Source organism: Phocoena sinus, chromosome 17, assembly GCF_008692025.1.
Source record: "Phocoena sinus isolate mPhoSin1 chromosome 17, mPhoSin1.pri, whole genome shotgun sequence".
Classification (NCBI taxonomy): Eukaryota; Metazoa; Chordata; class Mammalia; order Artiodactyla; family Phocoenidae; genus Phocoena; species Phocoena sinus.
Genome location: NC_045779.1, coordinates 46,711,429 through 46,727,299, shown reverse-complemented (window position 1 = coordinate 46,727,299; position 15,871 = coordinate 46,711,429). Strand labels below are relative to the sequence as shown.

Sequence of the window (15,871 nt, the reverse complement as noted above, 5' to 3'; positions counted from 1 at the left end):
ATCAGAAACAATGCTGTTTAGAGACTTACCTGGTGGTCCAGCAGTTAAGACTCCGCGATCCCAATGCAGGGGGGCCTGGGTTCAATCCCTGGTCAGGGAACTAGATACTGCACATCGCAACTAAAGATCTCGCACGCGGCAATGAAGATCCCACATGCTGCAACTAAGAACCAGCACAGCCTAATAAATTATATATATATATATATATATATATATATATATATATATATATATATATATATAAAAGAAACAATCCTGTTTAGAATGTAAGGTGGTGGATAAGGCATTCTTGAGTGCATGAATGGTAGTGCTAGCAGAAGCATTAAGGGCAGGGAAGACAAATGTGTATCTAGAATATATGTCTATTTCCATGAGAACAGATTTCTGCCCCTCCATGATAGAAGTCCAGGGTAATCAGCCTGCCACTAGGTGACTGGCTTGTCCCTCTGGGAATGATGCCATATTAGAGACTCCAGGCTGGACTCTCTGTTGGCCCATTAGGCACTCAGCAGAAGCACTAGCCGGGCCAGCCTTAGTAAGGGAAATTACATGTTGTCGAATCCATACATAACCTCCATCCTTGCCACCTCAGCCTCTTTGTTTAGGGGTCTATTGAACTAGCACTGGAGTGCTGGGGAAAGAAGCTGACTCACATCCATAGCGAGGTACTTTGTCCACCTCATCATTAAGAGCCTCTTATGCAGTTGATGTCCTTTGGTGGGCATTCACATGGGACACAAATACCTTCACAGTCTGTGCCAATTCAAAGAGGTCTTAACTAATGTTCTGGTCTCCACTCGATATGTCCTTAATCCCAGTCCCCATTTGTCACAGTTTTTACCCATCTTGGTTAACTTCTACCTGTCTTCAACATGATTTCATCTAGACCCCCTCTCACCCACTTTTCCTTTCCAGGTTATTCTGAAGCAAATTCCAGACATCATATCACTTTATCTTGAATATTTCTGTATCTCTAAAATATAAGTGCTATTTTTAAATAACCACAATACTACTTCACACCAAACCCCCAAATCATTTTATATCAAATAGCTATCAATGTTTAAACGTCCTGAACTACCTCAAGCACCCAAATAAAGTCCAAACACAGAAAAGAGTCAATATCTATTAAACCTTTTAATCCATGTTTTCCTTTTTCTCTTTTGTTGCAGTATATTTGTTGAAGAAACCCAGCTGTCTTTCAAGTTTCCCATAGTCTTGCTTTGCTGATTATAATCCTGATATGTCAATTAACATATTCTTCTATCCCCTGTATTGCCTAAAATTTAACGGTTGTATCTGGAGGCTAAATCAGATCCAGGTTTGATTCTTTCTTGCAAAACAACTTCTCGGGTAGTGTAACGTGCTTTCCTTAGGGGGCACGTAGTCTTCTTCTCATGCTGGAATGTTATCGGTCATTGATGATCATTGCTAGAGCCCTAAAATCATGCAGGGTTGAAAAGAGGGATATCCTATCACTTTCTTCATTTGTTATCTATACCAATATATAGTGCTATAAAATACACACACACACACACACATTCTATAGAGAAATTTTCCTTCATCAACAAGTTGGTTACCCAGAAGTACAGTTCATGTAGAGAAAGCAGAACAAATGCTTTGCTTTTCCCCCCAAATTTCAAAGTAACAAGTTGATTTCCTGGCATCCTCTAAGTTGACCAATGAATTTTATTTTAATATCATTATGAACTCATGCATTTAAACATACCTGATATGTTTCAAACCATTCCAGTTGTTATCTTCATTGATGCTTAAATCGTATCATCTCTGCCAGTGAGAACCAATCCACATTGGCTCTTGGATCCTGTTGAGTTGTCTTTCATAGTTGCCAAATGGTATGTAGAGATCACAATCTGGGCATAGTTTGGTCATTATTTCTAGGTCTTTTCAGTAAACAAAGCTAGGAGATTCTATTGTTAATTGTTTTATAGCTTTACTTAAGACAAAGTAACTTATGAGTTCATACTGACACTTCCAAGTCAAGCCCAGGATTTACTTAACTTTATCAGTCTTACACCTGTACTTACTTCTTCATGAATTCTTTCTGATCACCTCAGCCAGAAGTGATAGGTCTTTCTTTGAATTATACCACCTCTTCAACAACTTTTGTCACAATCAACATATTAATCTTTGATTTGTTATTTTTGTATCTTAGTTTCCCTACCAAATGGTAAGCAATTTGAGACCAGAGTCCCCGTCTTTTTACTCTTTGTTAAATTAAGATAAAATTTCTCAAGTGCTAGTGTATTTCCTGACACATAAATATCACTTTCTCTTTGAATCCCTCAAAATATGGAAGAGGACTATTGTACTAAAAAAACATGATTGTCAAACGGATAAATACAAAATCAGGTTTATCCTCAACTCTCCAGATATAAAGTACCAGCAACCCTGATTTTAGTGGCAATTACGTTACAGATATTAAGGTTGTTTGAAATAAGTTTTATTTCACAGATATTAAACAATTCTGAACATTTACAACTTATACAAAGACTGGTAGCTTTTATATTTTAAAAAGTGCTACACTAAGAGAACAAGAAAGAAACGGAGACCACAATAACATTCCAAATTATAGGTTCAGGGAATGGGAATATGAAGAAAGTATTTTAATCTTCTACAAAATCCCAAAACCAGTTTTGATGGAAGGAAAATGAATACTGGATCTAAAAACAGTGTGAAATCGTACTTTGGTCTGTAAACACATTTAATTTTGTTTTTTCATTCAGATGTACACATAAAAATTATATAAGGGGTCACAAAAATGAACCATTCAAAGGTATAATACAAGAGAGGTAGGGAACAAAAATGAAAGGATTTATTTTGGTAGCTCTTCAATAATGATACGAGACACTGAATTCCACCCCGTAGAGGCATCTCCTTTCGGGTAATCTGAGCAAGTTCCAACCCAGATAGCAATGTCCACTAGTCCGGCACCAATTCCTTCACAGAGTCCTTCCACTGCAAAACAAGGTGAGAATTACAAATCTCTATAGAACAAAAAGCAAAAACCTTTAGCTCAACTGTATTACTTCAGCAAGCTAGGTTAAATCTACTTAATGTACAGGGAATTAAAAATGCTAATACTTAATAAAGGTCTCATAAAGATAAGTTCTCTTTTTCTTAGCACATAAATATTTTTTAAAGATGTTTACATATCCATTCTGTGAAATAAGCTTCACGGGGAATTTTCTTAGAGGTTTTAATCATAAAGGGAGACTTTGTTTAGTTATAGAGATGACCTAAAACAACAAAAAAGCAATTTATCTGACAAAACAAAGGAAGCCTACACTTTTGTTTTTTTCTTTTTGTGGTACTCGGGCCTCTCACTGTTGTGGCCTCTCCCGTTGCGGAGCACAGGCTCCGGATGTGCAGGTCCAGCGGCCACGGCTCACGGGCCCAGCCGCTCCGCGGCATGTGGGGTCTTCCCGGACCAGGGCACGAACCCGTGTCCCCTGCATCGGCAGGTGGACTCTCAACCACTGCGCCACCAGGGAAGCCCAGGAAGCCTACACTTTTAAACGCCAAGACTTTGACGTGATCTGTAAGTCTTTTTTAAAGAAAGCCCTTTCCAACACCTACCTGTATACACTTGATGGTATTCAACTAGAAAAGAAAAAAGGACTTTTATAACATTAAAAGTAATTCTAACGTAATCATTATATCAGTCCTTCAATCCGGAATTTCCTCACCATGAAAAAAACCAAAAAAACTAAGTAAATCCTGTTTTTCCTCTGTGTTTTTATTCTTTGTAAACATGTGCCTTTTCACAGGTCCTCTCGACTTTCACATACTAATATATATAAGTTGCATTCCTTATCAAGGCTCTTCTCCAACATTAAAAAATTCCCCCAGGGGCTTCCCTGGTGGCGCAGTGGTTGAGAATCTGCCTGCCCATGCAGGGGACATGGGTTCGAGCCCTGGTCTGGGAAGATCCCACACGCCGCGGAGCAGCTAGGCCCATGAGCCACAACTACTGAGCCTGCGCGTCTGAAGCCTGTGTTCCTCAACAAGCAAGCCCGCGATAGTGAGAGGCCCGCGCACTGAGATGAAGAGTGGTCCCTGCTTGCCTCAACTAGAGAAAGCCCTCACACAGAAATGAAAACCCAACACAGCCAAAAATAAATATAAAAATAAATAAATTAATTTTTTTAAAAAGACCTAAAGAAGAAATACATGGTTAATATCTTAAAAAAAAAAAAAATTCCCCTAGTGTTGATTTTAATAGGCAAAAGGTACAACCCCTTTGACGTCTGTGTCAGGGGGAAAAGGTTGGCAGATTGGCACATTCTTTAAGAAAACCGGTTCTTGGGCTTCCCTGGTGGCGCAGTGATTGAGAGTCCGCCTGCCGATGCAGGGGACGCGGGTTCGTGCCCCAGTCTGGGAGGATCCCACATGTCGTGGAGCGGCTGGGCCCACAAGCCATGGCCGCTGAGCCTGCGCGTCCGGAGCCTCTGCTCCACAGCGGGGGAGGCCACAGCAGTGAGAGGCCCGCGTACCGCCAAAAAAAAAAAAAGAAAACCGGTTCTTACATATAAGTAGGGTAGGGATGACCGCATGTGACTGGTTAGTTTTCCTATCTGGTTAAGGTTAGTGCATTTGAACCGAGCCAGGGCTTGCAGGCCTAAAGCAATCTGCTTCCACCAGCTGTGACATCAGTGAATTGAAGGCAAGTCCCTCTGAATCCGGGGACCTGTGACTGGTTCAGGTCCCTTTCAAAGTTGGGAGAACTAAGCTGTGCGTGCCCACAATCCCATTTAATCTAGAATTCTCAGTATCATGCCAGGTGAGAAAGCCTAGAAATCCTCATGTTCTCCCAAGGCCTTGACATCCACGGTCTAAAAATTTGTTCACTTCATCCCATAGGAGGTCAGACAAGTTTGCATTTTGTGTCAGCCTCACACGGGGAGAGTCAAGTGGTCACTTTATGGTCTTTAACAAATGAAATAATGTTTTTTGAATGAATGAACATTTTCACTGTGATAAGGTAGTATTGCAGCTTATTAAACACCTAAACTATGTTGGATTAGGGGTTCTCAACCTGTTTTCCTCCTAGATCCAGGTAAGAAGACGACATCCTAAAGTATATCAAACTCCCATGGACATATCCAAGGCTTAACGTCATCCTCTGATGTGCAAACTGTAAGTGCATCCCTTTCCTTTCCCTCAAGAAAGAGTACCAGTGTGCAAGGGAACTTATTATAGAGGTAACCTTTAACTCATCTCAAGACAAAAACTGTTACGAATAACAAATTACTTCTGACATTCTACCCAACTGATCACACCAAATAAGTTTCCACAACATGGTTGGGAAATGCTATGTTAAATAATTTACAAAGTATATGTATGTATAGGTCACAGTTCCTAGGCCTGAGAGCTTATATTATAGCAAGATATTAACACACACATTTAAAGATACTACAATAGAAAGTAAGTTGCTTATATCAACTACTATTTAAACACATATCATTTCCTAGTCAAATTTTGTATTTTATACCCAGATTTTAAAAATTTTAGTGACTGCTTCTCAGATGGAAAGCACTTCTTCGTTTACAGCACAGAACTTAGTGAAGAGGCTTTTTCATCTGATCAAACCTTGTCTTGGGAGACAAGAGAGCAGGGCTCTGGTTTCTGCTCTCCAGGACACTGAGCCTACTGTTCAGGGTAAGATACTTTATTTCCCTGGACCTCCTCTATGTGCAGAGAGAAGGGGTTAAAGTATCTTCTTTACATCTTGAGGATATTGTGGGGATCTGAGGAAGAAAATGGAAGGGATGCCCTTGATTTCTTAGGGATAAATGTGCTCTATTAATTTGGGGGATCAGTATCTGACTTGATCCCTAAGAATGCTGAAATATGTCTTCTGGTTAGTAGTGAGGGGATCTCTTCTCTTCCCTCTGACATTTTTAAGTAAAAGATTCGGAGAAATCCTTTCAAGAAATCAGGGAAATGAAGCTATCGCTATGGACACCTTGTGATTCTCTCGGCATGTGTTGTTACGGTGTGCCACACTCCCAGCTCCTGCCACACAGCAGCTCAAGAAAGCAAAATAGCTGGCAGCCAAATACTCATAGTGGTGTGTTTGGGTGATGACATTAATAGGTAGTTTTTCCCCCTTCTACTTTTGGTAGCTTCTAAACTCTTTCAATGAACCTTAAAATACAGCAAAACAAACCCCCCAAAACTCAACAAAAACAAAACAAAAAACCCAATAGTTTTGGGTTATTTTGGCCACGCACAGCATGAGGGATCTTCCCTGACCAGGGATGGAACCCGTGCCCCCTGCAGTGCGAGCGTAGAGTTTTAACCACTGGACCACCAGGGAAGTCCAAGGTGTTTTTTTTTTTTTTTTAACAGCTTAAGTGACCACTGGTTTAATCGAATGTCGTTTCTTTTATAGGAGGTAGAAGCAAACAGAGAATGCAGGAACCATATAGAAATGTTCTCTTCTACAAATGCAGCAGACTGTACCTACCTTTTTAAAGAACAAGGCAGAGAAATCAGCCTTCTTATCAATCTAAGCTAGTGGTTCTCAAGCTTGGCTGAACATTGAGATAACCAGGAGAGACTTTATTTGTTTGTTTTTGCGGTACGCGGAACTCTCACTGTTGTGGCCTCTCCCGTTGAGGAGCGCAGGCTCTGGACGAGCAGGCCCAGCGGCCATGGCTCACGGGCGTAGCTGCTCTGCAGCATGTGGGATCTTCCCAGACCGGGGCACGAATCCGTGTCCCCTGCATCAGCAGGCGGACTCTCAACCGCTATGCCACCAGGGAAGCCCCAGGAGAGACTTTGGAAGTTCCATTGCCTGGGGTGTAACCAGACCCATTAAGTCAGCCTACATGGAGGAGTGTTACCCAGGCACGGTGATTTTTTAAAGTTCCCCAGTTGAACACAAGGTATAGCTAAGGTTGAAAACCACTGCTCTACGGCATTATTGGCCATTTCGCCATTTCATCTAACTCAGTGATTTTCAACCTTGTGATCTTTAAAAAAATACAGCTGCTGGGGTCTTACCCCAAGATTCTGATTCAGTTGATCAGAGATGAGACCCAGGCATCCACATAGTTTTTAAAAGATCTATAAGAAATTCTGAAGTGCAACCAGGATTGAGAATTATGCACAGAAAGCTTGCTATGACCTACCATGATAGTGGACAGAAAACTAATCTTTGGTCTCTAAAGATCTGAGGCACAATTCTGTAATGTCCCCATTCTACGTACCAGAGGAAGTGCGATGAATATTAATTGTCGAATTCAGTTCAGGGCTTCCTTGGTCCAAATAAATTATGGCTTCAATAGGAAGAGGTCCTGAACATTCAGCTCCATTGAACGTGAAATACCAACGCTGACAGCATGCGCTTCTGCATTTTAACCGAAGCGAGCCACTGAACAAGACTCTTAGGGCGCTGTTCGAACGCATCTTTGTGAATGTACACTCCTGTCACAAACAGAGAAATAGGACTTAATTAGCATTTTCATTTTAATGAAAAAGATGCTTTCAAATTGTATTGTGCATTTTCTTTAATGATCCTTTTCCCCAAACTGCATTTAAAAAGCTTAGCTTTTACAGAGGGAAAGCAGTTCTCTGCAAGATGGAAGAGACTCTGATATTAGAAACTCTAAGAAAATAGAATTATGGCTTTCTTAGAATTATTCACTCCATTGAGGGTATCTTTCAGTTTTTACCCAAAACAGCCAGTCTTCAGTATTTTAGACCAAAACAGTCTATGTATTTACTTTTCTTTTTATTCCAAAATTATTTCCTATGTTCTGGATACTACAGATACAACAGTAAACAACACAGAATCCCTGCCTAGCACTGCCCATATATATTACTTTGACCTGTTACTTTTTTTTTTTTTTTTTTTTTTTTTTTTATGCGTTACGCGGGCCTCTCACTGTTGTGGCCTCTCCCGTTGCGGAGGACAGGCTCCGGACGCGCAGGCTCAGCGGCCATGGCTCACGGGCCCAGCCGCTCCGCGGCATGTGGGATCTTCCCAGACCGGGGCACGAACCCGTGTCCCCTGCATCGGCAGGCAGACTCTCAACCACTGCGCCACCAGGGAAGCCCACTTTTTTTTTTTTTTTAATATTTATTTATTTATTTGACTGCACTGGGTCTTAGTTGAGGCATGAGACATCTTCATTGCCTTGTGCGGGATCTTTTAGTTGCAGCATGCGGGATCTAGCTACCTGACCAGAGATTCAACCCGGGCCCCCTGCATTGGGAGCACGGAGTCTTAACCACTGGACCACCAGGGAAGTCCCTGACCTGTTTCTTTTTAAGCAACAGAAAACAGTATCAGGAGTAAAGCGTAGGTGGGGTTTTTAGTCTTTACCTACATGACACAATGATAAGACCCAGGTCTTTGCAAAATTTGTTTGTCTATTGGCTCACGGTCCTACTATCTTTTACCCGTAGAAGGCTCCCAAACCCATTCTGACCACTGCTAAAGGGAACTTGAAAACATATTGTATTAATAATCCAGAGTCCATAGGGCAAGTTTTTAGAGAGAACTCAACCAGCAACTTTTGATGAACTATAAATAAGCAACCAGTCTATCAACGTCAGGTGTTTAAAGAAGTAGGCAACATTTTAACAAAATGCTTTCTAAGAAATCACATGTGAAAATATAACTGGTCACAGTCACCAAACTATGGAAGCTATATGGAAATTTGACCACACAGAAATCAAATCAAGACAGTCTCAAACATTTTTATAGATAATAGAGCAGACATTAAAGAGCTGAAAGAGGAGCAGGGATAATACACAGATCGCTACTTAGAACCTGAGAATTTTATGAAAATAAAATCTCTTCTATTTGCCTGGTGGTAGTAGTGGTTAATATCAAGGAATAATATATTGTGGATACAGAACCATGTACAGAGTTTGTCAACAAAAGAAGAAAGAGGCTTGAAATGGCACCAACTTCAACTCTGTGCCATCCCAGTGGACTTGCCAGTTACTTTGGAAGCAAACACTAATCAAAGTGATGGAGTCATTAATCCAAATGCATTGCCAGACAGGCTATTTTGAGTAATTTTTCTCCCTAAATATTACAGAATAATTTTAAATGGTCATTGTAGTGTATCTCTGGTCCATTCTACTTCGCTTAAGCTTAGCAATTTTAAGCTAAGGACAAATACCAATGGACTCCCCACCTCTAGATAATTCCAATCATGTGTTAATTTCTTGGATATTTCTTTCCACCTTTATATCTGGAGCCACAGCAGAATTTCTTAGACTAATTTAAAATCACTTTAGGACAAGATTGGAAAGTTGCTTACTTGTCCAACACAAACACCTATGCTCTCCCTTTTTGTTTCCATTTAAACAAAAAAAAGAGTAAGTTATTTTAAGTATTGTTAGGGTTAAAATAATATGGTGATACATTTATCTCAGAAATAGCTTTATAAAGTTAATTCTGAAATGTTATCAATGTTTTCACTAATTCTAAGTTAGAAGTCACACGGTACCCATTCCTTAATACTTTTTGTCTTTTAGTAAAAATAAAATAAAAGCACACTTAAAATTACCACTGAACTATGAAAGCCTTTAAGTTTCACTTCAACTTTAAAATAATTCAGACTTTACTTACCGCAATTTTTCCAAGGTCTATGCCATAATTCAGTGAACTCCATGAACACTGCTTATAGTTAGGCGTCCAGGGCTCCTCAAAGACTTCCCTCAGGCATTCCCCCTTTTCTCCTTTGAATCCATCTCGACCTGGGACCCCAGGGGTGCCAGGGATGCCATTGGTCCCTGGGCTCCCATCTCGCCCAGGCACCCCCGCGGGCCCTTGTAAGCACATGCCATTATACTGCATCAGAAAAAAGAACGGGGGAAAAACTCCCTTCACTTAAGATTCAAAGACTCAGTCTGATCAGAACTACATTTATTTTGAGGCCTTGGAGTCAAGAATCCCTTCATACCACTTGCCCATGTTCCAGATGAGTTATTTTTTATATATAAAGAACCAATTTTTAAAGTCATTTCTAAAATATTGGGATTTCTTTCCTATTCTTTTTTTTGGGCAGACTTTACACACACAAAGAAGAGAAAATGATTTCATTTGCTTGCTTTTTTCTACTGCTCATTAAAAGCATACATAAGTTTTAAATGGCTGTATTATAAGGTAGACATAATTTGATATACTGCTCTTTTCTTCTAACCCTACATATTGTAAAGAGACTTGGATTTCAGAATTATACTTTTACAATTTGATGCAAACACTGCACTATTTGGGGATCGTCATTTCTATTTTTTTCTATCGTTAACATTATTGTAAAGAAAATCTTTATCCACATAGCTTTTTTCTTCTTTTCAATTATTTCCCTAAGATAAATTCTCAGAGATATAATTATAAAATGAAATCTTAACTCAATAGTTATCTTACACTGGCAATATCTCTAAGTTGGATAAGCACACCTGCTTCTCCTCCCTATTTTCATGTGGAGGAAGTGTTGGAACACTTCTGGCCTCCCACCCCACGCAGCCCTCCCCACCAAGAAGGGATAAATAATCTCATTGCAAGTGACCATTAGTCTTAGATAGGGTGACAGTAATCTAACAAACTCTTAAGTGCTAGGATTATCTGTTTTCCTTGGGGTGGTGGTGCAGTAGTATCACGTAGAAGTTGAGTGATAGATTCTAGAGGCATATACTCTGGATTTTAATCCTGGCTCCACCACTTATTAGCTATGTGAGATAGAGCAAGTTATTCAACATTTCAATGCCTGTTTCCTTAACCGAAATATGGGGACAAATAATAAAGATTCTTACCTTGTAGGAGATTTAAGTGAGATAATACATAAAATGTACTAGAGCAGTACCTGGCACATAGTATAGTCAGCCATGATTATTCTCATTATTTCCTCAAGACCATGTGAGATAGTGGCCCAGAGCAAGTGTGTCCACTCCCTTGAGTGGACTAGGACTGGGGAAGAGAGCATTAGCAAACCTGCTGGCTGACACACATAGCCATAAGCCACACACAGCAATATAGTTGCATCGGTGGTAAAGCTGGATCGCCATCTGCCTAATTCTTGTGCCTGTCCCTGAATTGGTCCATTATTAGACCCTTCAAACCGCACACCCAATTCATTTAAATTTTTACTTTAACAATCCTTATTTGTATAAATGATCTAACACTATCATTCTCTATAAATATACTGTCCAGTGAGAACAAAAAAAAATCAAGATTCCTTATATATTAAAATAACTTCAAAGCTTTTTTTTTAACATCTTTATTGGAGTATAATTGCTTTACAATGTTGTGTTAGTTTCTGCTGTATGACAAAGTGAATCAGCCATATGTATACATATATCCCCATATCCCCTCGCTCTTGCATCTCCCTCCCACCTTCCCTATCCCACCCCTCTAGGTGGTCACAAAGCACGGAGCTGATCTCTCTATGCTATTCAGCTGCTTCTACTAGCTATCTATTTTACATTTGGTAGTGTATATATGTCAATGTCACTCTCTCACTTCGTCCCAACTTCCCCTTCCCCTTCCCCATGTCCTCAAGTCCATTCTCTACGTCTGCATCTTTATTCTTGTCCTGCTCCTAGGTTCATCAGAACCATTTTAAAAAATTTTTAGATTCCATATATATGTGTTAGCATACCATTATTTGTTTTTCTCTTTCTGACTTACTTCACTCTGTATGACAGACTCTAGGTCCATCCACATCACTACAAATAATTCAATTTCATTTCTTTTTATGGCTGAGTAATATTCCATTGTATATATGTGCCACATCTTCTTTATCCATTCATCTGTTGCTGGACACTTAGGTTACTTCCATGTCCCGGCTATTGTAAATAGAGCTGCAATGAACATTGTGGTACATGACTCTTTTTGAATTATGGTTTTCTCAGGGTATATGCCCAGTAGTGGGACTGCTGGGTCGGATGGTAGTTCTATTTTTAGTTTTTTAAGGAACCTCCATACTGTTCTCCATAGTGGCTGTATCAATTTACATTCCCACCAACAGTGCAAGAGGGTTCCCTTTTCTCCACACCCTCTCCAGCATTTATTGTTTGTAGATTTTTTGATGATGGCCATTCTGACCCGTGTGAGGTGATACCTCATTGTAATTTTGATTTGCATTTCTATAACAAAGCTTATTTTTTAATTTCACCATCTAGGATTGGATATGGTCATATTATTAAATTCAGTAATGACACTGCCTAGGAAAGATCCTTATGTATCTAATGTTTGCCAATCAATCTTCTCACAACACCAATTTGATCTTTATTTTGCTAAATGATTTTTTTTTTTTTTTTTTTTGCGGTACGCGGACCTCTCACTGCTGTGGTCTCTCCCGTTGCGGAGCACAGGCTCCAGACGCGCAGGCTCAGCGGCCATGGCTCACGGGCCCAGCCGCTCTGCGGCATGTGGGATCTTCCCGGACCGGGGCATGAACCTGTGTCCCCTGCATCGGCAGACAGACTCTCAAGCACTGCGCCACCAGGGAAGCCCTGCTAAATGATTTTCATGACTTTGACCAGTGCTATTTTCCTGACTTTAAGAAAAAAAAAAAAGACACTTCTATTTATTTGCTGCCAGAGAAATAATAAGAAACGTATTTAACAAAATTGCAAAAGTACTCAAAGACATGCTAAAGTATAAAACATTCTAGTTGGCTTTATTTTATACTTAATTTTCATTTTGGTAGATATACTTTAATTTTACTTGGTAGATTTAAATTTAGTAGATATACTTTAATTTTCATTTAGTAGATAGGTTACTTTCACTAACAGATATATGCAATGTTTACACAAAGATTTCAAGTGGGAAGGGAGAAACAATAAAACTTCTGGTATTCTTTGATTTTTTTTTTCACTGTTATTCCCCTCAAAGTTTTATTTTTTCTATATATGAGCAGTTCTTAACGGGGACAATTTTGTCCCCCAGAGGATACCTGGCAATGTCTGGAGACATTTTTGGTTGTCACAGCTTGGGAGGGAGAGATTGCTATTGGCACCTAGTGGGTAGATGGCAGGGATGCTGCTAAGCATGCTACATGCACAGCACAGTCCCCGTAACAAAGAATCATCTAGCCCCAAAAGTCAATTGTGCCATGGTTGAGAATTTTTATTCACCTTTTTATCTAAAAACTGCATTTCAGAGACCACATAATTTTACTGAATTCGATTCCACAGGTATTACGTCTGCCTTCTTTCACTTCTTTCACTAACCCAGCACATGATCAGTATCAGGTAGGGGTTCCATAAATGTCTGTGGAAGGAACCCCTGTTTCTTTCACTGGCCACCAGGGGGCAGAGCTTGTTGCACGCTTGAAAGGAAGGCTTTGAAAGATCCTGTACAAAGAAGCTGCTTTATAGAATCTGTTGAAACCTTAATGACTGTGTGGATTCTTTTCCCCCAGCAAAACCAAATCCAATTACAGGATGCACCTGAGCCAGGCTGCACAATAAAGTTTTCCAAGTCGGGCTAGAGTTGTGGGAAACCGCAGGTACTGTAAATCCTTGGAGGGAAAGAAAAAAAGTTGCTAGCTTTATAGGGAAAGGGGGTATTTTGTGTATCATAACGACAGATTCATAAAATGCAGACTGCACATGAACCACATTCATTTGGTACAGTTTTAAACAATTTAGGCACTAAAAATAGAACTGTAGCCCTGAACACACAGTCTGCTTTGTGGAGCAAAATTACATAGCACCACACCAAAAAGTGCAGTGTGGAACGGCAGGAATTTTTTTACAGAGCGTTTGAATCTGGCATAGAACTAGCTTCCAGGGAGCTTGGCTTATTAGCTCAGTTTACAATGGCAGCTTAACAAATTTGAAACAGTTTTTTATCAAAAAAATGCCCCCTCTTATGTCCTGCAATGCCTGTAACACTATATTTGTCTGCTTAAAGATTGAAGTTTATCATATACCAAGGAATATAGTGGTTTTGAAAGAATCACTCTTGCTCCAGGGTAGAGACCCACTCTGCCCTTCACTGGGTTTGTTGACTTTTAGAAGGAAAGAGCTTTAAGTAAACAGGCCTTCCCATAGATTACCCCTTCAGAAAGCACTTGGGCTATTTATTTGCTCTCCTGGTAACTGTCTTCTCCCCTTAGTTCGGCTGTGATGCTCCTACCTGGTGCTCACAGGCTGAAGACCCAGGGTGTCTGGAAGGGCTGCCCATCTGTCTAAACAGAACAGTGAAATGGGTCCTTGGAGGGTTAGTGCTGGGCCCCTTCATTTCCCCTTCTGATCGTAAACCCTCTGAACAATTCCTGGCCCAGCTGTGGTCGTCCAACAAAGTAAACTGCAGCCCATACTCCCTAGGAAGATGGCCCAACATGACTCACTGTCATCAAGTTACAGAGTTGGACGGATGTTGGGTGAGGATTGTTATTCTCTCCCGCTGGCAGACGTGGTCACCAGCCCCAACAAAGGACACGTTGCAAGTCCCTGGCCCAGGCCCACCCAGGAGATCAGTTAGCCCAGGGTGTCCCAGGCAGCTCCCTGGCCCACGTTCTAACCTACCCAAGCTCCCCATTCTACTCTCATTGCAGCCCTAACCCTCTCCATCCCTGCGGGGGGTGGGGTTCGGGAATCGATGGGGGCTCAGAGGTCAGAAATTATTGGGCGACTCCCTGTACTCTGGGGCGTCCCACACGACCCGCGGCGCATCTCTGGTTCACGATGGCCCTCTCATACCGGTCTACCTCGCCAGTTCCAGGACTCCACTACCCGCAAAGCCCAGGTCCTTCCTTCCCTGGAGACTCAGACAAAGCGGGACCCCCAGGCGCACGCTAGACATACACCCCTCCCCCGTCCCCGCTCGGGGCTCTGTCCCCTCCACCGGACTCACCAGGTCCACCACCTCCCTCTGCCGGAGCACAGCCTTTTGCTTCCCCTTGGGGGTCTCGGAGGCGCTCGACGGCGCCTGCAGCTGCAGCAGCAGGAGCAGCAGGATGCCGAGGAGCCGCTGCGGGGAGCCGGTGGCGGGGCCCTGGAGGCGCATGGCGCGCGGCGGCCCCGGGACGCGCAGAGCAGGCGAGGAGGAGGAGGAGGAGGAGGCGACCCGGGAGCCGAGACGTGATCCCAGTCCGGCCCCGCCGCGCTCCGAGGCCACCGCCGGCTGCATCAATGCGCCTTTCAGCCGCACGCTTCCCTCCCGCCCCCCGGACACAGGAGTTTCGCTCCCGTCATAGGTCGGAGCCCTCACCCCGAGCCCGACGCGGGGCGGGCCGACAGCCGGGCCCGCCCCCTCCTGCGGCCGCTCTGCCCGCGCGGACCCTCGGGGGCTGTGCAGGCAGCTGGGATCAGCCCCCCTGCAGAGGCGGGGGAGGGGGGTTGGGGTTGGGAGGGGTGGTGCGGGTGCGGGTGGCCGTGTTTAGTGAACCACAGGTGGAGGCTTCGAGAACCGAGTGGAGACGGTACCGTTGAAGTGAGCATTGAAGAGGCCCGTGCCTTCACCTGGGTCCAGGAACACCTGGGTCAAACCCTGGCACCGTGGGCGAGCTCTTTTGAGAGATGACGTTTTTGGGGGGCGTAGGAAGGGCTGGGAAGGAGTCACAGATAGCATCAGGTTCTCCCAGGGGCCCATGACCCACACAATCACCTGCTTCACAGGGTGCTAACACAAAGCTCCAGGAACCACACAGTCTTTAACGCACACTCTCTGTCCTCTTGGCAGTACTGTGGAAGTTGATACCTCCTCTGCTTGCCCCGTTTACAGACGGGGAAACTGAGGATCGGGTGGTTAGGCAACATTCAGTGGTAGAAGTCCACTTCTGAGCAGTCATTCTTGACCTCTGATTGATAATTAGCTTTTTCTAACCCCCTCTGTCCTCCTTTGTCCATTCTGGAAGAAAGCATCCTCAGAGACCCA

At 42.4% G+C, this 15,871-nt stretch overlaps 1 protein-coding gene across 1 annotated transcript; it reads right to left on the bottom strand.

Moving 5' to 3' along the window:
* Positions 1 to 2,444: 2,444 nt before the first annotated feature.
* Positions 2,445 to 15,163, bottom strand: CTHRC1 (collagen triple helix repeat containing 1). The gene is made up of 4 exons (XM_032610098.1): positions 14,849 to 15,163; positions 9,614 to 9,835; positions 7,236 to 7,452; positions 2,445 to 2,976 (listed from the first exon to the last, which is right to left on the bottom strand). Exons 1-4 carry the CDS (start codon positions 15,122 to 15,124, stop codon positions 2,834 to 2,836), a joined length of 858 nt encoding a protein of 285 aa, XP_032465989.1. The 5' UTR covers positions 15,125 to 15,163; the 3' UTR covers positions 2,445 to 2,833.
* Between the last annotated feature and the right edge of the window lie 708 nt (positions 15,164 to 15,871).

Bases quoted from the DNA above. Each gene is read 5' to 3' on its own strand.
- CTHRC1 (XM_032610098.1), bottom strand. From the start codon at position 15,124: ATGCAGCCGGCGGTGGCCTCGGAGCGCGGCGGGGCCGGACTGGGATCA. The intron at 9,836-14,848 runs GTGAGTCCGGTG...TTTCTGATGCAG, and splicing joins AGAGGGAGGTGGTGGACCTG to TATAATGGCATGTGCTTACA. The intron at 7,453-9,613 runs GTAAGTAAAGTC...TGTTTGTGACAG, and splicing joins TAGACCTTGGAAAAATTGCG to GAGTGTACATTCACAAAGAT.